The sequence below is a fragment of the Thunnus thynnus genome, chromosome 8 (assembly GCF_963924715.1).
Source record: "Thunnus thynnus chromosome 8, fThuThy2.1, whole genome shotgun sequence".
NCBI lineage: Eukaryota > Metazoa > Chordata > Actinopteri > Scombriformes > Scombridae > Thunnus > Thunnus thynnus.
The window spans coordinates 18,074,898-18,093,882 of NC_089524.1; the positions used below are offsets into that span (position 1 = coordinate 18,074,898).

The 18,985-nt window shown below is 38.7% G+C and overlaps 1 protein-coding gene across 3 annotated transcripts in view; it reads right to left on the bottom strand.

The window, feature by feature from the left end:
• Positions 1–18,985, bottom strand: part of pex5la (peroxisomal biogenesis factor 5-like a) — a 99,424-nt gene that overhangs the window by 9,773 nt on the left and 70,666 nt on the right. For all 3 annotated transcript variants that reach the window (XM_067596875.1, XM_067596874.1, XM_067596876.1), the window contains 5 exons: positions 11,680–11,796; positions 9,986–10,129; positions 7,912–7,982; positions 5,860–6,078; positions 3,970–4,135 (listed from right to left, as the gene is read on the bottom strand). In XM_067596875.1, the coding sequence (XP_067452976.1) occupies positions 3,970–4,135; positions 5,860–6,078; positions 7,912–7,982; positions 9,986–10,129; positions 11,680–11,796 (717 nt within the window). The remainder of the gene's footprint in view (positions 1–3,969; positions 4,136–5,859; positions 6,079–7,911; positions 7,983–9,985; positions 10,130–11,679; positions 11,797–18,985) is intronic.

Genomic DNA, 18,985 nt, shown 5'->3' on the forward strand with positions numbered 1-18,985 from the left:
TTCTCACTGTCATTTAGCCTGAATTAAAAACTCCTCAGGACTTTTCCAGTCTTAAATGCTTTCCATGTTTCAAAGACCTGACAAGTAGTGAACTGTGTCTTTAACAGAAAGGTGCAAGTGAAATAGAGCTGAATAATCTGGGTTGTTACACAACGACCTGCCTTGTATATGCGGGGACAGCATGACAAAGCAGAGTTAGAGCAGCAAGCTATAATTTGCGTTTTTTTAAATGCACAAACAACAAAGAAGTCTTTGGAGAATTACACAGCTCCCTGCTATAAAATAACCTAACAAGGGTAAATTAAGGAGAGCTGAGTTACATCACACACGGTGTCCTTGCCGTTGTTTCCCACCTGCAGGTAGACAGGTACATACAGAGGTCATGGTCTGCTACAGTATAGGGGCCCTTCATCTTTGGCTAAGCCTACCAGCGGGATATAATTATCTCCCTTTGTGTTCGGAGCTATTTTTCCAGCAGGGGAGTAGATATTACCAAGTCAAATGTGGGAGGTTGGATTTAACAGTGAGTAATATTCGTGGGACAGTGCTGGGAGGACAGACTGATTTGCATGAAGGAGATGCAGAGATGGAGGAAAAGTTTGTTATTGTATTTCTCTGTGTTAATTTTGTTGTTTTGTATCTGTTTAGGTGTCTGTGTAAATGTGGGTGCTCTAGATTTTGCTCTACTCTTTTGCTAGATCATGAGTGAGAGCCAAGCAGGAAGCTCCAGGTCTGAAAAATAAGGACAATGCAGAAGTGACCTTAACCTGCATTCTCTCTAATGGCCAACAGGGGGTGACTCCACTGGTTGCAAAAAGAAGTCCAATTGTATGGAAGTTTATGTGAAAATGACACTTCTAACTACTTCCTTGATTTACTACTAACTTGATTTATTACCTCGGTAAACACTTTCCTAATGCGTTTATGGTCTCAATCACTAGTTCAAGTCTTATTCAATACAGCATGATGCTCATTTTGTAAATTATGGTTCCATTTAGAGTGAAATAGACAACAAAGCAGGGTGCTTTAGGGCGTGGCTACCTTGTGATTGACAAGTTGCTACCACAGCAACAACGTTGGTTATGTATGTTATGTAATGTAACCCCACATTAGAATACGGTATAGGCTTAGCTGTCACTATTTTAGTGTGTTTTCAGTTTAAGAAAGTTAACTGTAACATTTTGGTCGCCTAAAAAGTCTTGTTCAGTGTTTATCACTAGCGAAAATTAACATTAGCATTATCATTATCACAGTTAACTATAGACTGTAAATGCACCTTGCTAATCAAGCTAGCAGCTAACTCTAGCATTAGGGTCAGTGCCACCCATCTCGTCCAGATATGTGCTATATTCCGAATCGCATTCTTCTGCTTTTTACTTTTAGTACGTACTGCAGCTGCCCTTACAAAGTACGTACTGTTGCATGCGGTATTCATACAACTGGGACATACTACTTCATCTGTCATTGCAGCTTCTGTCATTCATGGATGTATTATAAAAGCTGGATACCGGACCAAAAATGGTGCCCATTCAGTTCAATAAGAATTACTTGGCTGGTGCATATACCAAAAAAAGTTTCTAGCCTCCAGGTTTGCTTCCCTGTTGTGCAGCCCAATGAATATGCACGGTGGTGTCTCCCCCGCTGGCCCTGCCCACGAGTTCCTGCTCAGCCCATAGACTTTACATAGTGATGACGTCATGGATTTTTAAATCGCTTTTCTCTGCTCAAGGAAAGTTTTATATATATAAAACGTCCATAGATCAAAAATAGATAATAGAAATAATTATTAATAATAAATGACCTTGTTTGCAGTTTGAGGTGTCCTGTCAACAGTTTTTTAGTTGACGTCATTTTTACAATGGTCTATGGGGAAAATGCTTTCTGGGCTGCAGGGGGATTTTTCGCTGCAATACCGCGCATGACCACTGGGAAAAATTGGCTGAAAGGCTGAAAGGTGGCGCCTTATTCAGCTCTTACAATACATCCATGCTGTCGTTGCACTGGTTCCTTGCACTGTCAATGGGCTGTCATTGGTCTGTGCTCTCTCAGCGGCTCAGTCGATGTGACGTATCTCCCGCTGTGCAGAGGATTGTGGGTCAGAATAGCCAGAAAAGCATGCTGGTATTTGGCATACTGCATTTGACATTCTATATGTTAGAACATACTAAATGTTTTTCTGGCACACTAAACAGTATGGTAGTATGTAGTGGATCCTCGCATTTTGCTGTGATATTTTGATGTGCCTCATTGCATCTGTTGCATGAGCTGTCCCTTGATATTTTTGACTCCATCTCTCTAAGGATGTGTACATGCTTGAGGACTTCATGTCTGCTGTATGTGTTTGGGAAGATGTGACACATCAAGGTTTTCAAGTATGCACTGTACAGAGTGGTGTTGTGTGTCTCTGCATGTGTGCATGTCTTAGCAGATCATAGGCATCGTTTTTGTTTCTCAGAGGCAAAAACAGTTAGTTTACCAACGGACTAACCTTGGGATGCAGCATATATTATACAGATGATATTGTGCTCTTACTACAAAGTAAAATAAAATATGAAACAAAGTGTGACAGCCATAATATCTCGGTAAGTTAATATTAGTTGGCATAGTGAGATTATTATAAATAAATGTAAATGACTATCATTTTCTATTTTCAATGGAAAGATACAGTATATTCCATATATTGAGGTCTAATATATTAACATTCATTTGCTTTTATATTCACAATGTACTACAATGGCGACACTTTGTCGATTAATTGATTAGTCGATCAACAGAAACTTAATCAACTATTTTGATAATCGATTCATCATTATGAGTCTCTCTCTCTCTCTCTTTTTTTTTTAGAAAAAAATGCTAAAATTCTCTGGTTCCAGCTTCTTAAGTTTGAATATTTTCTGATTTCCTTAGTCCTCTGTGATGGTAATCTGAATATCTTTGGGTTGTGGACTGTTGTTCAGGACAAAGTAAGACATTTTAGGATACATTTTGGGCTCTGGGAAACAGTGATTGTCGGTTTTAATAATTTTCTGACTTCAACCAAGCAACTAATAAGTGAATTGAGAAATAATCAACAAGTCAATGGATAATTAAAATACAATATACTATAGAGAATGTTAAAAAAAATATTGATAAAAACATGTTTTCTGTTCTCATGTGTATTATGGTCAGATAGGTTGGTTGACAGGCACCCTAATAAATGCCAAAATCTCACACTACTGTATAGCACTAATACCTCCTATAAATTATTTATTTTTGCCTATTTATGTGCCAGTTACAATGATGATAATATAACTACATATCCTTGGAGAAACACTCAGTAGGAGAGCAACTGTTACAACATAGTTTCACCATCATTATTGCAATATTTAACAATTAACATGAGAAGAGCTTCTCGTGTATTTATGAAATCATTGTGTTGGTACATGTCTCTCTGTAATGTAGCAGCCTATGAGAAGCCACCAGCTGGCTGAAAACTCGCATCCTTGGATTCCTACTGGGCAGAAATGAGCAGTAACAATTTAGCAAAATGTATCATCTGTGAATATCTGAATGAATCTCTGATCAGCCATAAATAATGTTTCATGAAAGGCACAGAGTTTACATCATTGGCATAATGCAGCGCCAGCTGGAGTCAACCAGCTGTCAAACATGTTGTCTCTGCATGGAAACCAGTGCAGCCCATGTGTTCATCAACCACAACTTACATCAGCCAGTCAGGCTTTGAGATCTGTGCCACTGAGACCTTTGTCCCCAGTACAGGGTCAGTGGCAGCAGATTCTCAAAATATGGACTGCTCAAAACCTAATAAAATGATAAACATCTAAGTATGTAAGAAAGAAGAAATATTTGAGGTGAACTGACTGAGTGCCAATAACACATTACACAACACTCTCTCTTATATATCTCTTCTGTCCAATCTGCATGTTTGTGTGTGTGTCTGTGTGTCTGTGTGTGTGTGGGAGTGCGTACCTCAGGCCGTACTGACAGGGCCGTATTGAAGGCCTCCACAGCTTTGTTGAACTCGCTGCTGAGGTTGTAGAGCACCCCGAGGCCTGTCTGCAAATCCGGGTCGATGCTGTCAGAGTTGTGCTGAACTGCTTCCAGAAAGAGCTCCTTGGCCTCAGGCAGCAGAGAGCTGTGGACACACACATACACACATTCAGATAAGGATTAGTGTGACTTAAGGCTGCTGAGTGAGCGCTCTTAAGATTGCACAGTTATGATGTGCACTGTACTGCATGTCAACTTTTATTCAGTATAAGAGAGAGGGAGAGAGAGAGATTGGCATGAGGGTAAAAGAGAGATAAAAGGAGGGAAGAGGAAAAGTAGGAGCAAGGACACTAGGCAGAGGGGGTTGTGTAAAAGGACTAGTAATACTGAGCCTGTGGGTTTTTGTTCAGTTTATTTAAATCAAGTATCTTGACAGAAATGTTCATTTAGTATCTTGAGTTATTGCAAACACTTATGATTTAGCACTGCAGCTAACAATTATTGTCATTACTGAAGAATCATTTTGCTTATAAAATGTCAAAAAAAAGACAGCTAATCAGCTGCTCTTGCCTCACTGGTCATTTTTGCAGCTGGCTAAAGATAAGCGTTGCCATTTGGGTTATGTTTTCATTTTCCACTAGGCCAGGCATAACAAAGGGGGTAAGGGAAAGGTAGAGAAGTAGAAGAAGTAGGGAGGATGATTGCAGAGAAGAGTGAACAAGGAGGGTAAAGAGAGAGGGATAGAGAATGAGTAGCAGAAATATAAAGGTAGATACTGCATGGATTAGAGGGAATACAACAGTAATTGGGATGTACCTGTATCTCTTCACATTGACTAGACGATTAATGATTTGATAAAGGGCTGTTTTAGCTTGGGAGCAGAATTAGGCCTTTTCAATCTGATATACCTAACAGCCTCATTTTTCTGGCTTAAGATAACACAGATGGTCTGCTTCCTACACCAGTAAAGAGTGTTTTGACAAGACAGATACGTGTAGCTCCATGTACGCTGTCTCGCCAGTGAAATTACACCAATACCAGCTGTGGTTGAGAGACCCTGAAATAAGTTTTTTGCTCGCTCTGACAAAGTAATTGCAGTTTAAGTAAAACAAATGAGAGTCTGAAACTGCTGGTAAAAATCTTGTTTAGTGTACAACCTGAAGCTCATGATATATGACATGTTTGTCAATCACTTAATGACACTAAGCTGTTAGAAAAGGCTGAAATTCTGGTCCAGCATGTCAATGTAGCTGCTGCAGATTATTGATGATTTTCTCCATGATACATTTGAGAACTACATCATCACCTTTTCTGGCAGTAAATAGTGGACAGCACAGATAAAATACTCAATCATGGTATATTTCATTTTTAATCAAAACTGGTAATGCATGAAATATCATATCAAAATCAAATATTGCCATAAATCCTCCCTGGTCATTGATTTGCAACATTGCCCACTACAATCTGATACTACCAGAGATATTAAAGTGATGATTGGTATCGCACAGTATATTGCCGTACAACCCACTCTTATACCTAAACCTGCAAGAAGACCAAAACTCCACAAAAATCCAGAGTTAAAATAAATGGTCCTTGCTGTCTTCTGCTTCAACAAGGATTCTTTTAGTGAGGCTCATAAGTTTGTTGCAATGGCTTTGCCTGCTTGCCAACAAAAGAAGACTTCCAGGTTTGTTACAGATGCATGGACACTGGAGATCCAAGAAAACACTGGACATTCTCAGCAAAATGTGCCCCAGACAAATTCAGTTTGATATATGAAGTCCTGTCTGTTGCTTAAACATAGTGGTCTTTAGTTAAAAGGACCACACAAGTCTTCAACTTTCTGCCTACTCCGTCTAAATACTCTACCTTTCGTGTCTTCCCATGTTGGGAGCATGAGACATCCTACGTTGGGAGTTAGGGGATTCCACCAGGTGGGTCTTGCCCTTCAGCAGGTGCTTGTACTTTGGATTGTGTCGCAGCCAGCGTAGCAGGGCCTCGCAGGCGTCGTAGCGCATACCGGTGTTGGTCAGACTGACTGCCAAAGCCATGAGGGCCTGAAGGTTGTTGGGGTGGAGCTCCAAACACCTGGATGGAGACAGGATGCGGACAGAGGTGGTGTAAGGTGTGCACTTCAAAGAGAAATCTAGATTTGACAGACATTAATTGGGGCAGGTCAAAGCAAAGGAACATCAGGTGGAGGCTAATGATTTCTGGGTCAGGATGGGTGAACTGCACCTCTCCTGCTCTGCCTCTGCATCGGAAGGCCAGGTTTGCATGCTGCCCTCAGCAGCAGGGTCAGACGATTTGCATTCGGTTTGCATTTAGCAAAAAATGCCCTTGGTGATTGTCCAGGAGCTACACATGGAAAGTGTGTTTGTAGTGAGTGCTAAGGTTATGTCACTGATTATATCACGTGGACGACTGCCACTAAGATCTACGCTGGCCTTTGTAATTGAAAAGGGGAGAAAGGCAGCACTGTGCTGGATGAAGAACTTGGATTAGTTAGGGCAGAGGCCACAAGATTTAGCTTTCATCAAGATCATTTTCAAGCCAGATTTGCTACAGCTGATGTGCCAACTTCCTTAAAACCCTGATAATCTCAGTCAAACTAAATTATTTCAGTCCTGAAGGTGAGAGTTATATAAAGTTTGGTTCAAGCATCTCACATCCACTGTACACTTACATTCTTTGTGCAAAACATTTAGCTTACCGTGCATGCAAAAGTCAAAAATGCAAATAGAAATTAAAATAATCCAGATTTTTATTGTTTTTCTTTAGTAAGATTCACTGGACAACCACGTTTTCCAGGGACAAACTCAGATTTGGAAGATTTGTTGTATACAGAATTGAACTGCCATTAAAAACCACATAAAATAATTAGAAATCTGTCACATTTTTATCTTCTCTGTTACTCACAGCAAATCAGAAAAAAGGAAACATGTTTCTGAAATTAAAGCATAAAATAACCATGACAAAAGACGACAAATCTAAGCAAAGGTTCTATTAGAAAATATGAGCCTAACAAATGTCTATTTATAATATCATATTAAGTTGCATGAAATAGAGCAGGATAACATGATGAGTGCCATCTGAAGTGTTGCCAGTGTAGCAACGACAGGACTAATGCCAGGTAAACATCAAATCTCACTTCATACCAAAGCACCCCCCACACAGATGGAGCTATTACATAATAAACAGACTAAATGTACACCATGCAAACTACCTGAGATCTGCATGGTATTTCAGACTATGCAGTAGTCTGTTGGATTAAGTGAGAGTCTAGCAAAAACTGAAAAGTAATTTATTTGACTTCTTTGTAATCCCATTTACATGGAACAGCAATTGAATGTTTTTTTTAGTATTTTTTTTATTTCCACAGAATGGGCCTTATGTGAGGCACTGAGAAAAGGAAGGATGCTTTTTCCTGAATGGCTGTATTTTATGTTTTCATTTGACTTGTCAGTGTTCACACTTACAGATTGGTGCAATTTCTGGCTTCAGCAGTGTTATGAATGAAAGTGGGCCACCTCCCATTGTGGACTGTTCATACCCTGACTGTGCAATCACCATCCAGGTGGGGTGTCTCTATTTTAAGAATAACAATCGCAGAATATTTCCTTCCAATTGTTGGTTTAAGAACTTAAATAACAGTTACATAAAATGGTGATGGTGGTTGTTTTGGGAAGGGAAGTCTTTACATCAGACTTTTGAGGGGTTTTTTTTTTGTTGTTGCTGCTGTTGCTGAATATACTGCCATCAGAAGGTTCATTGAAACCTCTCATTTTATTTGCTGGGCTTCACCTTTTAACACAACATTTCCACTTGTGAAAATGGTGTCCACGAGCTGTAACAGCTGACAACTCCACCACGCTTGAGACGAATTTCGAGTGGGAATCTGATGCAGTTGTTTGTTCTTACCTCTGGAGGGAGACAATTGCTGACTGCTCATTCTCATTTTCAGCCTGGGTGGTTCCCAACACTTGCCAAGCCTGCAGGGAAACAAAATACAGGTAACAGTAAACAGCAGGGTGGAAACCTGGACTCCACAGCCGGTTTTCTCAAGGGGCTGAAACTCAGCTACAGTGGTTTAGCATCGTCTGTCAGGCACAATGCGAGGGAACTGGCGACGGTGTTTCTGGCAGAATGCCACAGAGGAGCTGCAGTGCATTTAAACATTCAGAACTCCAACGAATGTGAAACTTTTATGAGGTCAAACTAGGCCGCATGCAATTATGATTAAAAATTGGTGGCGTTTAGCTGGGAGGTTTGTCCTCAAATACTCTTAACACACTAACCCAAACACACTTATGCTAGATACTCTTTAAGATGTTTGAATCATTCAGGCAACAGAAAGCAATTCATTAATGAATTCAACTGTCTGAGAGGATTCACTGCTGTTTTTCTTTTTAGAATTGAAATGATAATTGAGGTATCTCAATGAGATAATGAGGTGAGAACTTTGTATTTTGAGCTTGAAGTTAATTAGTTGACCATTAACTATTTTGATAATTGATTAATTGTTTGATCAACACCAAACATCCAGCTTCTCAAATGTGAGGATTTGCTGCTTTTCTTTGTCTTGTATGACAGCAAACTGAATTTCTTTGGGCAAGACATTCAAAGACGTCACTTTGGCCTCTAGTAACCTGTGCTGGGCATTTGTCATTATTTTCTGACACACGTCATAAAATGATTGACCGTTTATGCAGGAGATTAATCTATAATGAAAAGATTATTGGTTGCCGCCTAATATTTATCAAAAGGAATTGAGTATGTAATATATATATATTTCACCTGATAATAAAAATTAGAGCCACAACTAACATTTTTTGAAATTACTGATTAATCTGCATCTAATCTCTTTCTCAATTAATTTATTAGTTGTTTTGTTTATAACAGATTTGCTGTTTATGTCAGAAAATATTAAATTAGCAATGAAATAAAACATGACTCACATAATTAATCGCTTATCAAAATAGTTGCAGATTAATTTCTGTTGTTCGGCTAAAGGAATAATTGACTAATTGCTCTCAGCTCTGATGAATAATGTTGAGTTTTTGTTCCGTGAATGTGATTGTGTGGCATGGTGGTTTAATTCTGTGCGCACAGAAGGGGAGCACAAAGAAAAAAGTACTCTTGATCAGAAGAGGGCAATGATATACAATGATATAACTAACCTAGAATCTAAAATGTGAGATTATGAGATTACCCCTCTGTATTTTGTCTCTGTAAGGGCACACTTAATAACCTGTTCTAAAGCTAATCTCTGCAGATGCTTTTCCACTCTTTGAAATGAGGGGCGAAATTATTTCTGAATGATTCAGAGGTCTTCACAGTGGGGCAATAAGCCACTAAGCACCCTTGGAGGAATTTTGGAATCGTATTAGTTCCATACACTGCGGGATAATCCTCTCCTTGGAATAACTGGCACATTTCTGTATATTCCAGGGGAATCCGAATGTACTTTGTGTGAAGGCTTTGCTCTTTCAGCCTGCAAAGAGGTCACTTCTTTTGAAATGGGGAGAATACAAATAGGAGAAAAAACCTGCGGAATGAGTTATTATTCAGCTCACTGGCCAAATGGAAATTCTCATCAAGAGTATGCGAATAAGTTGTGTATTTTTGCTACAGTAAACAACTCTTAACAAGAAGAAAAAATATCCTGTGCCCTCTATAGGCAATCAGTGTCTAGCCTGTGGGTACTGCCTACTAAATCTGCTTCACACAGCCTGTGGTCAGTGAGGCATTCTTCCTCTTCTCTCAACATGAGGTGGAGTTGGATTAAGCCTTTAGTTTGCACTGAAAACCTAACTACGTCAGTCAAGTCGACCGGTGCTTGACTGTACATTTAATGTTTGTAACTCTCTTTTCCTTTTGAAAATACACACCCAGCTGTAAATATGAATGTCTCCATGGTCAATTTTCCTGATTAAATAAGGAAAAAATATAATATGTATGTGTTAACATGTGTGTGTGTACTAAGTGAATTCACCTCTGAATCATGAGGGTCCTGCAAGACAGCTGCTTCCAGCAAAAGCACAGCGTTTGGCAAGTCTCCCTCTCGAGACTTCTTTAGTCCCTCTTCAAATGCGTTAGGCAAGTCCTTATAAGGATTATCTGTGTGGAAGTAGTAACCCTGTCAGCAAAAAAAAAAAAAAAAGATAACAAAAAAATAGGGACAGTGGCAATGTCAGTTTCTCTCTCCCATATTCAAATGCAAACCAGGGCTACTGTCATGTGCTGTATGTTTAAGCAAAGCTCCAGCAGCAGGAATCGATCTTTTCTGCTTCACATCAAACCTGGACTGAGCTCCCCAGGGTTTGCCTGTTCTCTTTAAATGTTAAACTTTGCATTTTCAAACTGTGATTACCCTGGTGTGTTGATGCCGCTTTGAGCAAGACGACTTTGAAACAGTTTTTTCTTTAAGAACTAGCTCTGCACTGGGATCAATCAGAGAGCCCAGAAGTCTGATCTTCTAGATCAGGTCAGCTGATTGGTGTAGTATAGCTCAGCCATATGGTCTCAGTCCTTTGAAACATATCCATTTATTATAAAATATTTATTTTCATCTATATTTATGGAGATGCTACACAGATTCGATAGACTGTAGGCTATTCCAAAATGTTGAAGAATATAACATGTTTTCAATGATTTTGTTACCCAAGGACTTGAATTCCACGGTACACTTCAGAGCTCTGAATGACAACTAGAGCTCAGCTCCACTGCATTATGATTGCTTTAACTCAAAGGATACCACAAGCAGCTTCTGTTTTCTCTGGATGTACTGTAGCTTACTGCTGTTAACTTGTATTTTACTCTCAGGTTTCAATTTTTAATTTCTTGTGGATGGAGAAAAGTCCACAGCCAACAACAGGTTTTGATCCTCTCACCAAACTCTTGCCGAAAGATTGGTGAGAGGATCAAAACCTCTCTCGTGTCTGTGCATTAAGTATGAAGCTAGTGCCAGGAGACAGTTAGCTTAGCTTAGCATAAAGACTGGAAACAGGGGGAAATGGTTAGCTACCTGAGCTAGCTATCTCCAAAGTTAAAAAGAAAATCTGCCTATAAACACCTCTACAGTTCACTGATCAAAACATTATTTGTTTAACATGTACACAAACAGAAAAAGGTGGTTTTACAGGGAGTTGTGTGACCTTCTAGAGTGAGTCTCCACTGGTTGACTGATGACAAGATTAGCTAAAGGTAACATTAAAATAATGTTTTTTACATTTCTGTTAGTGTAGGGAAACAAATGAGATATAACATGTTAATTAGTGAGCTTTAGAGGTGCTTTTAAATGAAGTGGACAAAGCTAGGCTAGCTGTTTTCTCTTGCTTACAGTCTTTATGCTAAGCTAAGCTAAGCTAATTACCTGCTGGCTTTAGCTTCCGTCCTAACAAACAGACATGAGAGCAGTATCAATCCTCTCGTCTAACTCATCTAAATTGGCAAATTTATGAATCAAGAAGCTTATTGTTTTAAAAAAGAAACCCTATTTAATAGAGTTACAGTACATGCAGGTGTATTTTTAAATAAAATATTAAATCAAAAGTACAGTAAAAATACTTTGTGTCACTTTTTTCTAACATTGTATAACTTGAACAGGCATTCAACTGTACAGAGAATGACAGTACTTAATATATTCTTGTATAGCTGATTGTTACATTAACTGTATATAATAGTGACCTTCTCATGTGGAGAGACAGAGGAGGGAATCTGTGCTTGTTCGTTCTCCGTAAGCCAGTTCCGTCGAGCAAGCTCTTCCCACTCTGCCTGCATCTTATCCCAGAACTCGGTATCCGACTACAGACAACAGAGAGAGTGTGAGGGACGCAATCAGAAGAAGGGGGGTGGATAGATGTGTGTGTGTGTGTGTGTGTGTGTGTGTGTGTGGGGGGGGGGGGGGGTGAAGGAAGGGAGAGAGAGAGAGAGAGAGGAGGGAATGAGTGATTAGTGCACATGAGACCAAAAGCTGTTGCAATTTCCCATCGTCCTACAGCTGGAAATGTCACATCTGTCCGGCTCACTGGCTAGCCATAACATATGGACTCCTCACTTCTGATGAATCATTACATTTGCAAGTCGAGGCAGAAATTAAAGGCACAATCCGCACTTCAAATGCAAACAAATCAAACAAAACAAAATAAACATGATTAGAACCCGCTGTCTCTTGCAAATTGACAGGTCTTTTTAAAATGCTAATTAATACAAGACTGCAACTAAGTCTTGAGCATTATTTTTTTCTGATGCGGTTAAAGTTGATTTTACGTCATGTTTAAGTACAGCTGGTAACCAGGTCTGTATTTTCAGATGATGGTCTGTTAAGAAATGCATAAAATACTAATGTTTCATCTGTAGCATAAACTTTTTAATCAGGCCTGTGAACAGACTTCACATTTATGTGGTCGAAAATGTCGCATCAGGGCTTTAAAGTCACTATTAGCTTGACATATGAACTGTCATTTGCTGGCATTTCAATTAGCTGACAGAAGCCTTGAAGGTTATCATGGATGAATAACCTCAGTTGAATATGCCAATCCACATCCTGGAATAGCTTTTCATTTTCAGTCTGACAAGAAACCAAAGCCTGTAGAGTGAACCTATTAGATACAAGCTTATGTTAGTCATTTCATTTCTTCAAACAACCTGCATCGTTTCAAATGAATCTTGAAATCGTTTGGTACGCAACTTCTATTTTCTTTGCCCGCAATGTATACACAGATAATATGGTGTCTTAATGTAATGTGATTTGATGGCATCCTTCCAGTAAATAGCAAACAGCTGAAACAAATGGGTTTTACTTGTAAAAACAGCAAATTTGCACAAAAACATTGCCAGTTTGAAATATTCTGCTGATGCTCCTCTATGATCAACAACATGGAGAAACTGTTAGTGTCACCTTATTGTTGCTCAGTGGGTCAGTAAAAAGAAGAGGTCAAGAGAAGAGAAGGAGATACTTGCTAAAAAGAAAACAGGGCACATTTCCAAATTCCAAATTGTTGTGCACTTCAGCAATCAACAGTACCGAGTGTCTGGAAGAGCCTCCGCTGTGCAACTATCTGTTCTAATCATAGTAATGTTGCCTCATTTCATAACTTAAGAACACTGGAGAAATTGTTCATTTGTGCTTTGCCTCAAACGCAGGGTTTGAATCAGGTTAGCCAGACAAATACGAAGGCCAGATCAGACCAGATGAGTAATTTGGAAAAGATGCAGTCAAAAGGCAAAGCAAAGTGAAGAGCAGCTCGAAGAAATATAATCATGAGTTGCTGTCAGAATATGAGTCAGACATATAATTTTCCTCTTCAGTGTGATTGTTTATTGTGATGGCACAGGATAATAGTTGTGTCTTAACATGAAAGATTAAGTTGTTTCTATGTAGTTACAGCATGTAACTTGTATTTGAATTGCACTCATACTATGAAACTCGCTGTATAATTCTGAAAATATATAAACATCAAACATAATTTTCTTAACTGCCATTTTGAATATATTAATGAATTCCCATGGATTGGCTCTTGTACAGCACAAAGTGCCACCATATCAAAAGTGTTTTTCTTTTTTATTTGTGCCCTTTTCAGTTCTTTTAATCAGGCAACATGGCGTCTCCTTTCGTTATTTTGCTGATGACACCCAGTTTAACCTCACATTCAAGGCAAATTAATTATTTTTGTGTGTGTCCTGCATAATTGGTTAACATCAAAAACAAAATTTAATAAATGTTCCATTTTTTGATTAAGATAAAACTTTTGAGTCCAATCTGTTCTTGTTCAGTAAACACATCATCCAGTCTGCCTCCAAGAACTGAGGAGTCTGATTACATCTAAGCCTTCATTATGAAAAAACCATGGCTGAACAGGTTTTTCCATTTCAGAAACAAAATGCTAAAATTAGATCCATCATGAATTTTAGTGAGGATTATACGTGCCTTTTATCTCTTCTCACTTTGACTAGTGCAACACTCCGTTCAGCTGCCTTTGCCAAGAAGAGTTGAAACAGCTTCACTGTGTTCGGAAAGCTGCATCAAGGGATTTAACTAAAATTATGAAACAGGACCACACAGTATCTTTCCTGTTTTAGCGTATCTGAACTATTTATTTTAGAGGTGATTTAGAGGTCTGTGTGGACTTTAAAAAAAAAATTAACTTTTAATTCTTAGAAATGCTATAGTGAACTCCTATGTAATGAAACATTTATTAAGACCTTTCAAGCACACAATGTTGTTACTGTTCTGCAAACATAAGATAGCAGACTCCTATTTATTGTCTAACATCATCAAAAAACAGACTGCAGTTGCAAATAGTGACCTCCAGGGAGCACTGCAGTGACAAATTATCTTTTTCACAAATATTACTGCTAACAGATTAGAGTGGAGAATATGCTATACAGAAATATACAGCCAGATGACATGTTGAGAACACTGCTTGTTTTTCTGTCCTCATCATATCTACATAGTGGTAAAAATGTAGGCACAGTTCTTTAGTATCATACAGCACTGTCACTACAGATACAGTTAACGTCATGCCTGTTTTTAATGTAAAAGTTGTCTCCATCCAATCGTCACAGTGTCTTTTTTTCTAGTTGGCTGAGTCCATGATTCATGTTTGTCCTCTCGTCATAGGCAGAGCAAACCGGGAAGAATAATGCCAAACAGAGCAGAACAGCCTCTTGTGACTGACTTATCAAGTCCTCTACAGTCAGAAACTCATCAGTAGATGACAAGACTGTGTACAGTAAGTGTGTGTGTAGAGACACTGTTGGAGGGGAGCGGGGTCAGAAAGATCTACTGTAAGAGAGCGTGTGTCTGTGTCAAAGGTCTTCTCATCTCCACAACTCAGTGGCTCGTGACTGACATGGAGGCCATAGTGTGGCCCCTGATGGTGAGAGATGGCGGGTAATTGCAGGCTGCCGACTCTCAGACAAATTGCCTGAAGGTGAGTCTCCACGGTCGCCTCTGTCAGGAAGTGCAATCTCAGAGTTCCTGAGATGGTGGTGGGGCTGGAAAAGTCATTGATGTCATGTGACTGCATCAGAACATGTGACAGCAGGAGCTTTGATTTAGTGTAACTGTTCACATGTAGAAACAGTGTCAGCACTCTACTGGGAACCTATTAGAGGTTCTCATTGTATGGATTTATTAACACACTAACAGTGGTAGAAAGTAATCAAGAAATGTACTTAAGTACAATTCTCAGATACTTGTAGTTTAGTTTTTCCATTCAATGCTGCTTTATACTTCCGCTCCACTACATTTCAGGGTCAAATATTTTCATTTTTACACAATTACAGTTATTTGACAGCTGTAGTTACTTTTTACTTTGCATATTAGATTTTAAAAACCTATAATGAGCATATAAAATGATACACCATTATAAATTACTCAACAGTATATAAAATAGTAATAATCTCAGCCAGCTAACATAAAATGCTTTATAAAGTACATGTTGATGCTTCAGTAATACCAATTATATTATAATAAGACACTTTAAAAGGGTCCACTCTGCAAAATATGTAGCTACATTTATTCTTGATTGTTAAAGAACATTTTGCAATTCTGTATTTTTACTTAAGTCAAATTTTGGATGTAGGACTTTTAATGACGTGTTTTTACATTTTAATATTGCTACTTTAAATGAATACTTATTCCACCCCTTCACACATATAATATCAAAGTGGATTAAAATAAAGATTTTTTTCTTTACTGGCAGTCTCCATTAACCCACAGACATTGATGTCACAAACATATTTTGGTACAACAGACAATCGTGCCAAGACAGTATATTGGACCTTACAGTTAAACTGTGATAATTCAAAGAGTAACCTTGCAATGTACTGTATATGATGCTCAAGAGGTTTTTATCCCTACAAAAAGTCATGTGACCAGCAGTTCCAAATGGGCCCTACGGCAAAATCGCTGCACAGCCCAGCGCTGTTCCTACCCTCTAGCACTCTTCAGCTTCATGCTCATGTGATTGGTTCTCACGCTAGAGCAACTGTACTTATTTACATAATACAGCTTACATTTTATTCTCATTATTTCCCATTGTGTGGTGGGTTTGTATTTGCACTGTGACCTAGTCCATCATTTCGTTAATTGTGTTTCGCAGTCAGTTGTTTACGTTGTGAAACCCATCTGGTGTGTAACTTGTCCGCCCCCTAATCGCACCATGGATGACAACAAATTGCTTGCAGAATTAAAATGGAGTAAATATATGGACGTTGTTTTTAAATGACAATAAATATAGTCATATTTCTATATAACGCTGTGAAGGGTGTTTTTCACACTGGCATTGGCAGTTAAATTATGTGAAACAAGGCAAAGATACAGCAAGGTAATTTATATCCTGTGTATCACTAGAGGCGAACCCATAGCTGTGACTCTAATTTCAGCATCTCTGATGAAGTGTTACGTGAAATGGATTGAATTCAGAGTGCTTCCTGCTGCCAAACATGTCACCACTGTTTGGAAATGAACTAGGGGTTGGAGGTGGGGTGAGATTCATTAGTTATTTCATGAATGCATTATTCACAACATGGATAATCATGGCAACACCTACAGAGCTTACACACACACACACACACACACACACACACACACACCCTCGGCTGTTGGTGTCATCCACTTCTAGAAAAGGTAGATTTATATTTTACCTCCAGAATCTAATTAGTGTTTCTTAGTCAGCTGAAATTTGGTAATATATACAGTGGAAATAAATGTTCACTGCCAGAAAGGTAATTTGTGGTAGTTGATAATTCATACTTAGTCAGCTAAAACAAGGAAACAAGTGCTTCTAAAAAACAGCGGTGCAATACAATTTGTCTCAGACTTTGTTTTATAGGTGTTGTAAAAGAAAGTAAAATACATTTGGAACAACATGATCAACTTGTAAAAAAAACAGTTGTATCCATTGCCTTTTTTTTTTTTTTTAACCATAATTATAATATCATGCTCAGAATAGGCATATATTGTTGTCTTATTAAAGAATTAATCATAATAATTAACAGAGGACCTGTTTAGCGCTTGGTATATTCAGTTGTTTCCATGCAAATAGAAATTAAACAGCAACATGAAGCTTCTCTTCTGTGTGTTGTTGAATTTAATTGCTGCACAAATATAGATGATACATCACAATTATCTCTGGATTTATACAAAACTATCAGTCAAATGACGTCCTGTTATGAAAATCTGTACAGGGTATTTGCACATGAATGAAAGTATAGAAAGTAAGAAACGTAGGCCTGTAGGCTATGAAGCTTTTGGCAACCATCAAACATGTTATTTCAGTAATGTGGCTAATTTTCCTTGATCCACTGTCTCTGTGCTTAACTGCTGAAATGAACATTGTTAATACCTCGTAAATTACTGCAGCTTGGTGAATTGATGGATGTTTGAATTTTGTTTTGATTGCTTAAGCACAATTTCAAATGTCTATAGTCAATCTTTAGCTGAAAGAATCAGATGGTGTTGGAAGAAAAGAAATGTTTGCAGATACAGTATGTTGGATTTTTAATATTTTGTTGATACTGTATGTTAGGATGGTTGATTGATGATAAACTGATGATAAAGAGTTTAATAATGTCCAGTTGGTGAGAGTGTGTCTAGACGGAGCATCACACTGAATATCAGGTTGAATATCAGTTAAAAAACAAAATGTGATCCTGAATCTCTGTGTGTTCTTCTCAAATGGAGTCCTATCTGTTTACTTTAGTCAGAGTGTGTGTGTTAACTTGAGACGCAGCCCTTGGAGGAAACCAAACACATGAATAGGGCTTACTTATCCACTTTGCCCAGGGGGCATACATTACAAAAATTTTCATTATTTACCAGTGACACAGAGCAGCCTCCAAAAAAAACAAAAAAAAAACAGAGCTCGCCTCATCTCCAGAGCAGGGCTGGCCTGGCCTTTTAATGTTAATGAGCCACCCACTGCTCTGCTGCATAGGCTAAGTCCTTGGTCAGTGAGACAAAAATAGGAAGCTGGAGTCCCGATAATGTCACTCAGAGAAGAATGAAAAACATTAATTGGGCAAACTGCAAAGGATGCATTTTGGCAGACCCACTATATGGATGTCTGTGATAACAATACATACAGCAAGTGTGGCCGTATTATGTGTAGTCTTGTGCAGATGATTACCACAAAAGTTGCAATTGATTGTGAATTTATGACACATGCACAGTGTCCTGATGTGTTGGGATAAATAAAGGGTGAATTTTACACCTGCAGTTTGATTAATTTGGTTCAGACCAAGGAAAACAAGATTAAGGGCTATATTATGGTGTCGGTGGCAAACTGATATTTTCCTGAGGTGTTCTGAAGTGATTGCCTTGACTGTGCTGGTATGGTATCCTGGTGATTCTCTGCCACACGGCGAGTTACTAAAATCTATGTGAGAACGTTTACTCCACTCATTGGTTAAATGTGTCCGGGTGGAATATAAACACAGGAATATGGTTTTATCTATCTAACTTACTTCATAGTCCAGGTTGGACCTCAATTAATTCTCCGGCTAGCTGCTAGCAACTGTTGACTTTGCGAGCCATTAAGCCAAAACTTGCAGAGTACGCCTTGTAGTTGGGTCAGATTGTAGTCGGATCCCATTCCCATCACAAATTAACTGCTCCAGAATTCACTCAGGCCTGGGCTGAGACCACTTCCTCTAAAGGGTTTAAGTACAGTTGTTTTTATCTGCACCCAAGTACAATTGCTGTGGCCCAAGATGCCCTTTGCACCTTCATTCTCATGTTGGAAACTCTGCAGATCTACTGGAAAAGTTTGGTCTGCTGGAGGGCAAATAGATGGAAGTTGTTGAGGGAGGTGAAATCTTTCATTTACTTTCCCCATTCGCATTTTCCCAGCAGGTGTGTGGATTAAAACCACAAGCCCTGCATCTCTAACTTCTAGGCAACTGCGCTCTGCCTCTGCAAGCTCACACAAAAAAAAGACTGTCTCACACCAATGTTCTGCAAAATAAAATTGAAACTGCCCTGCTG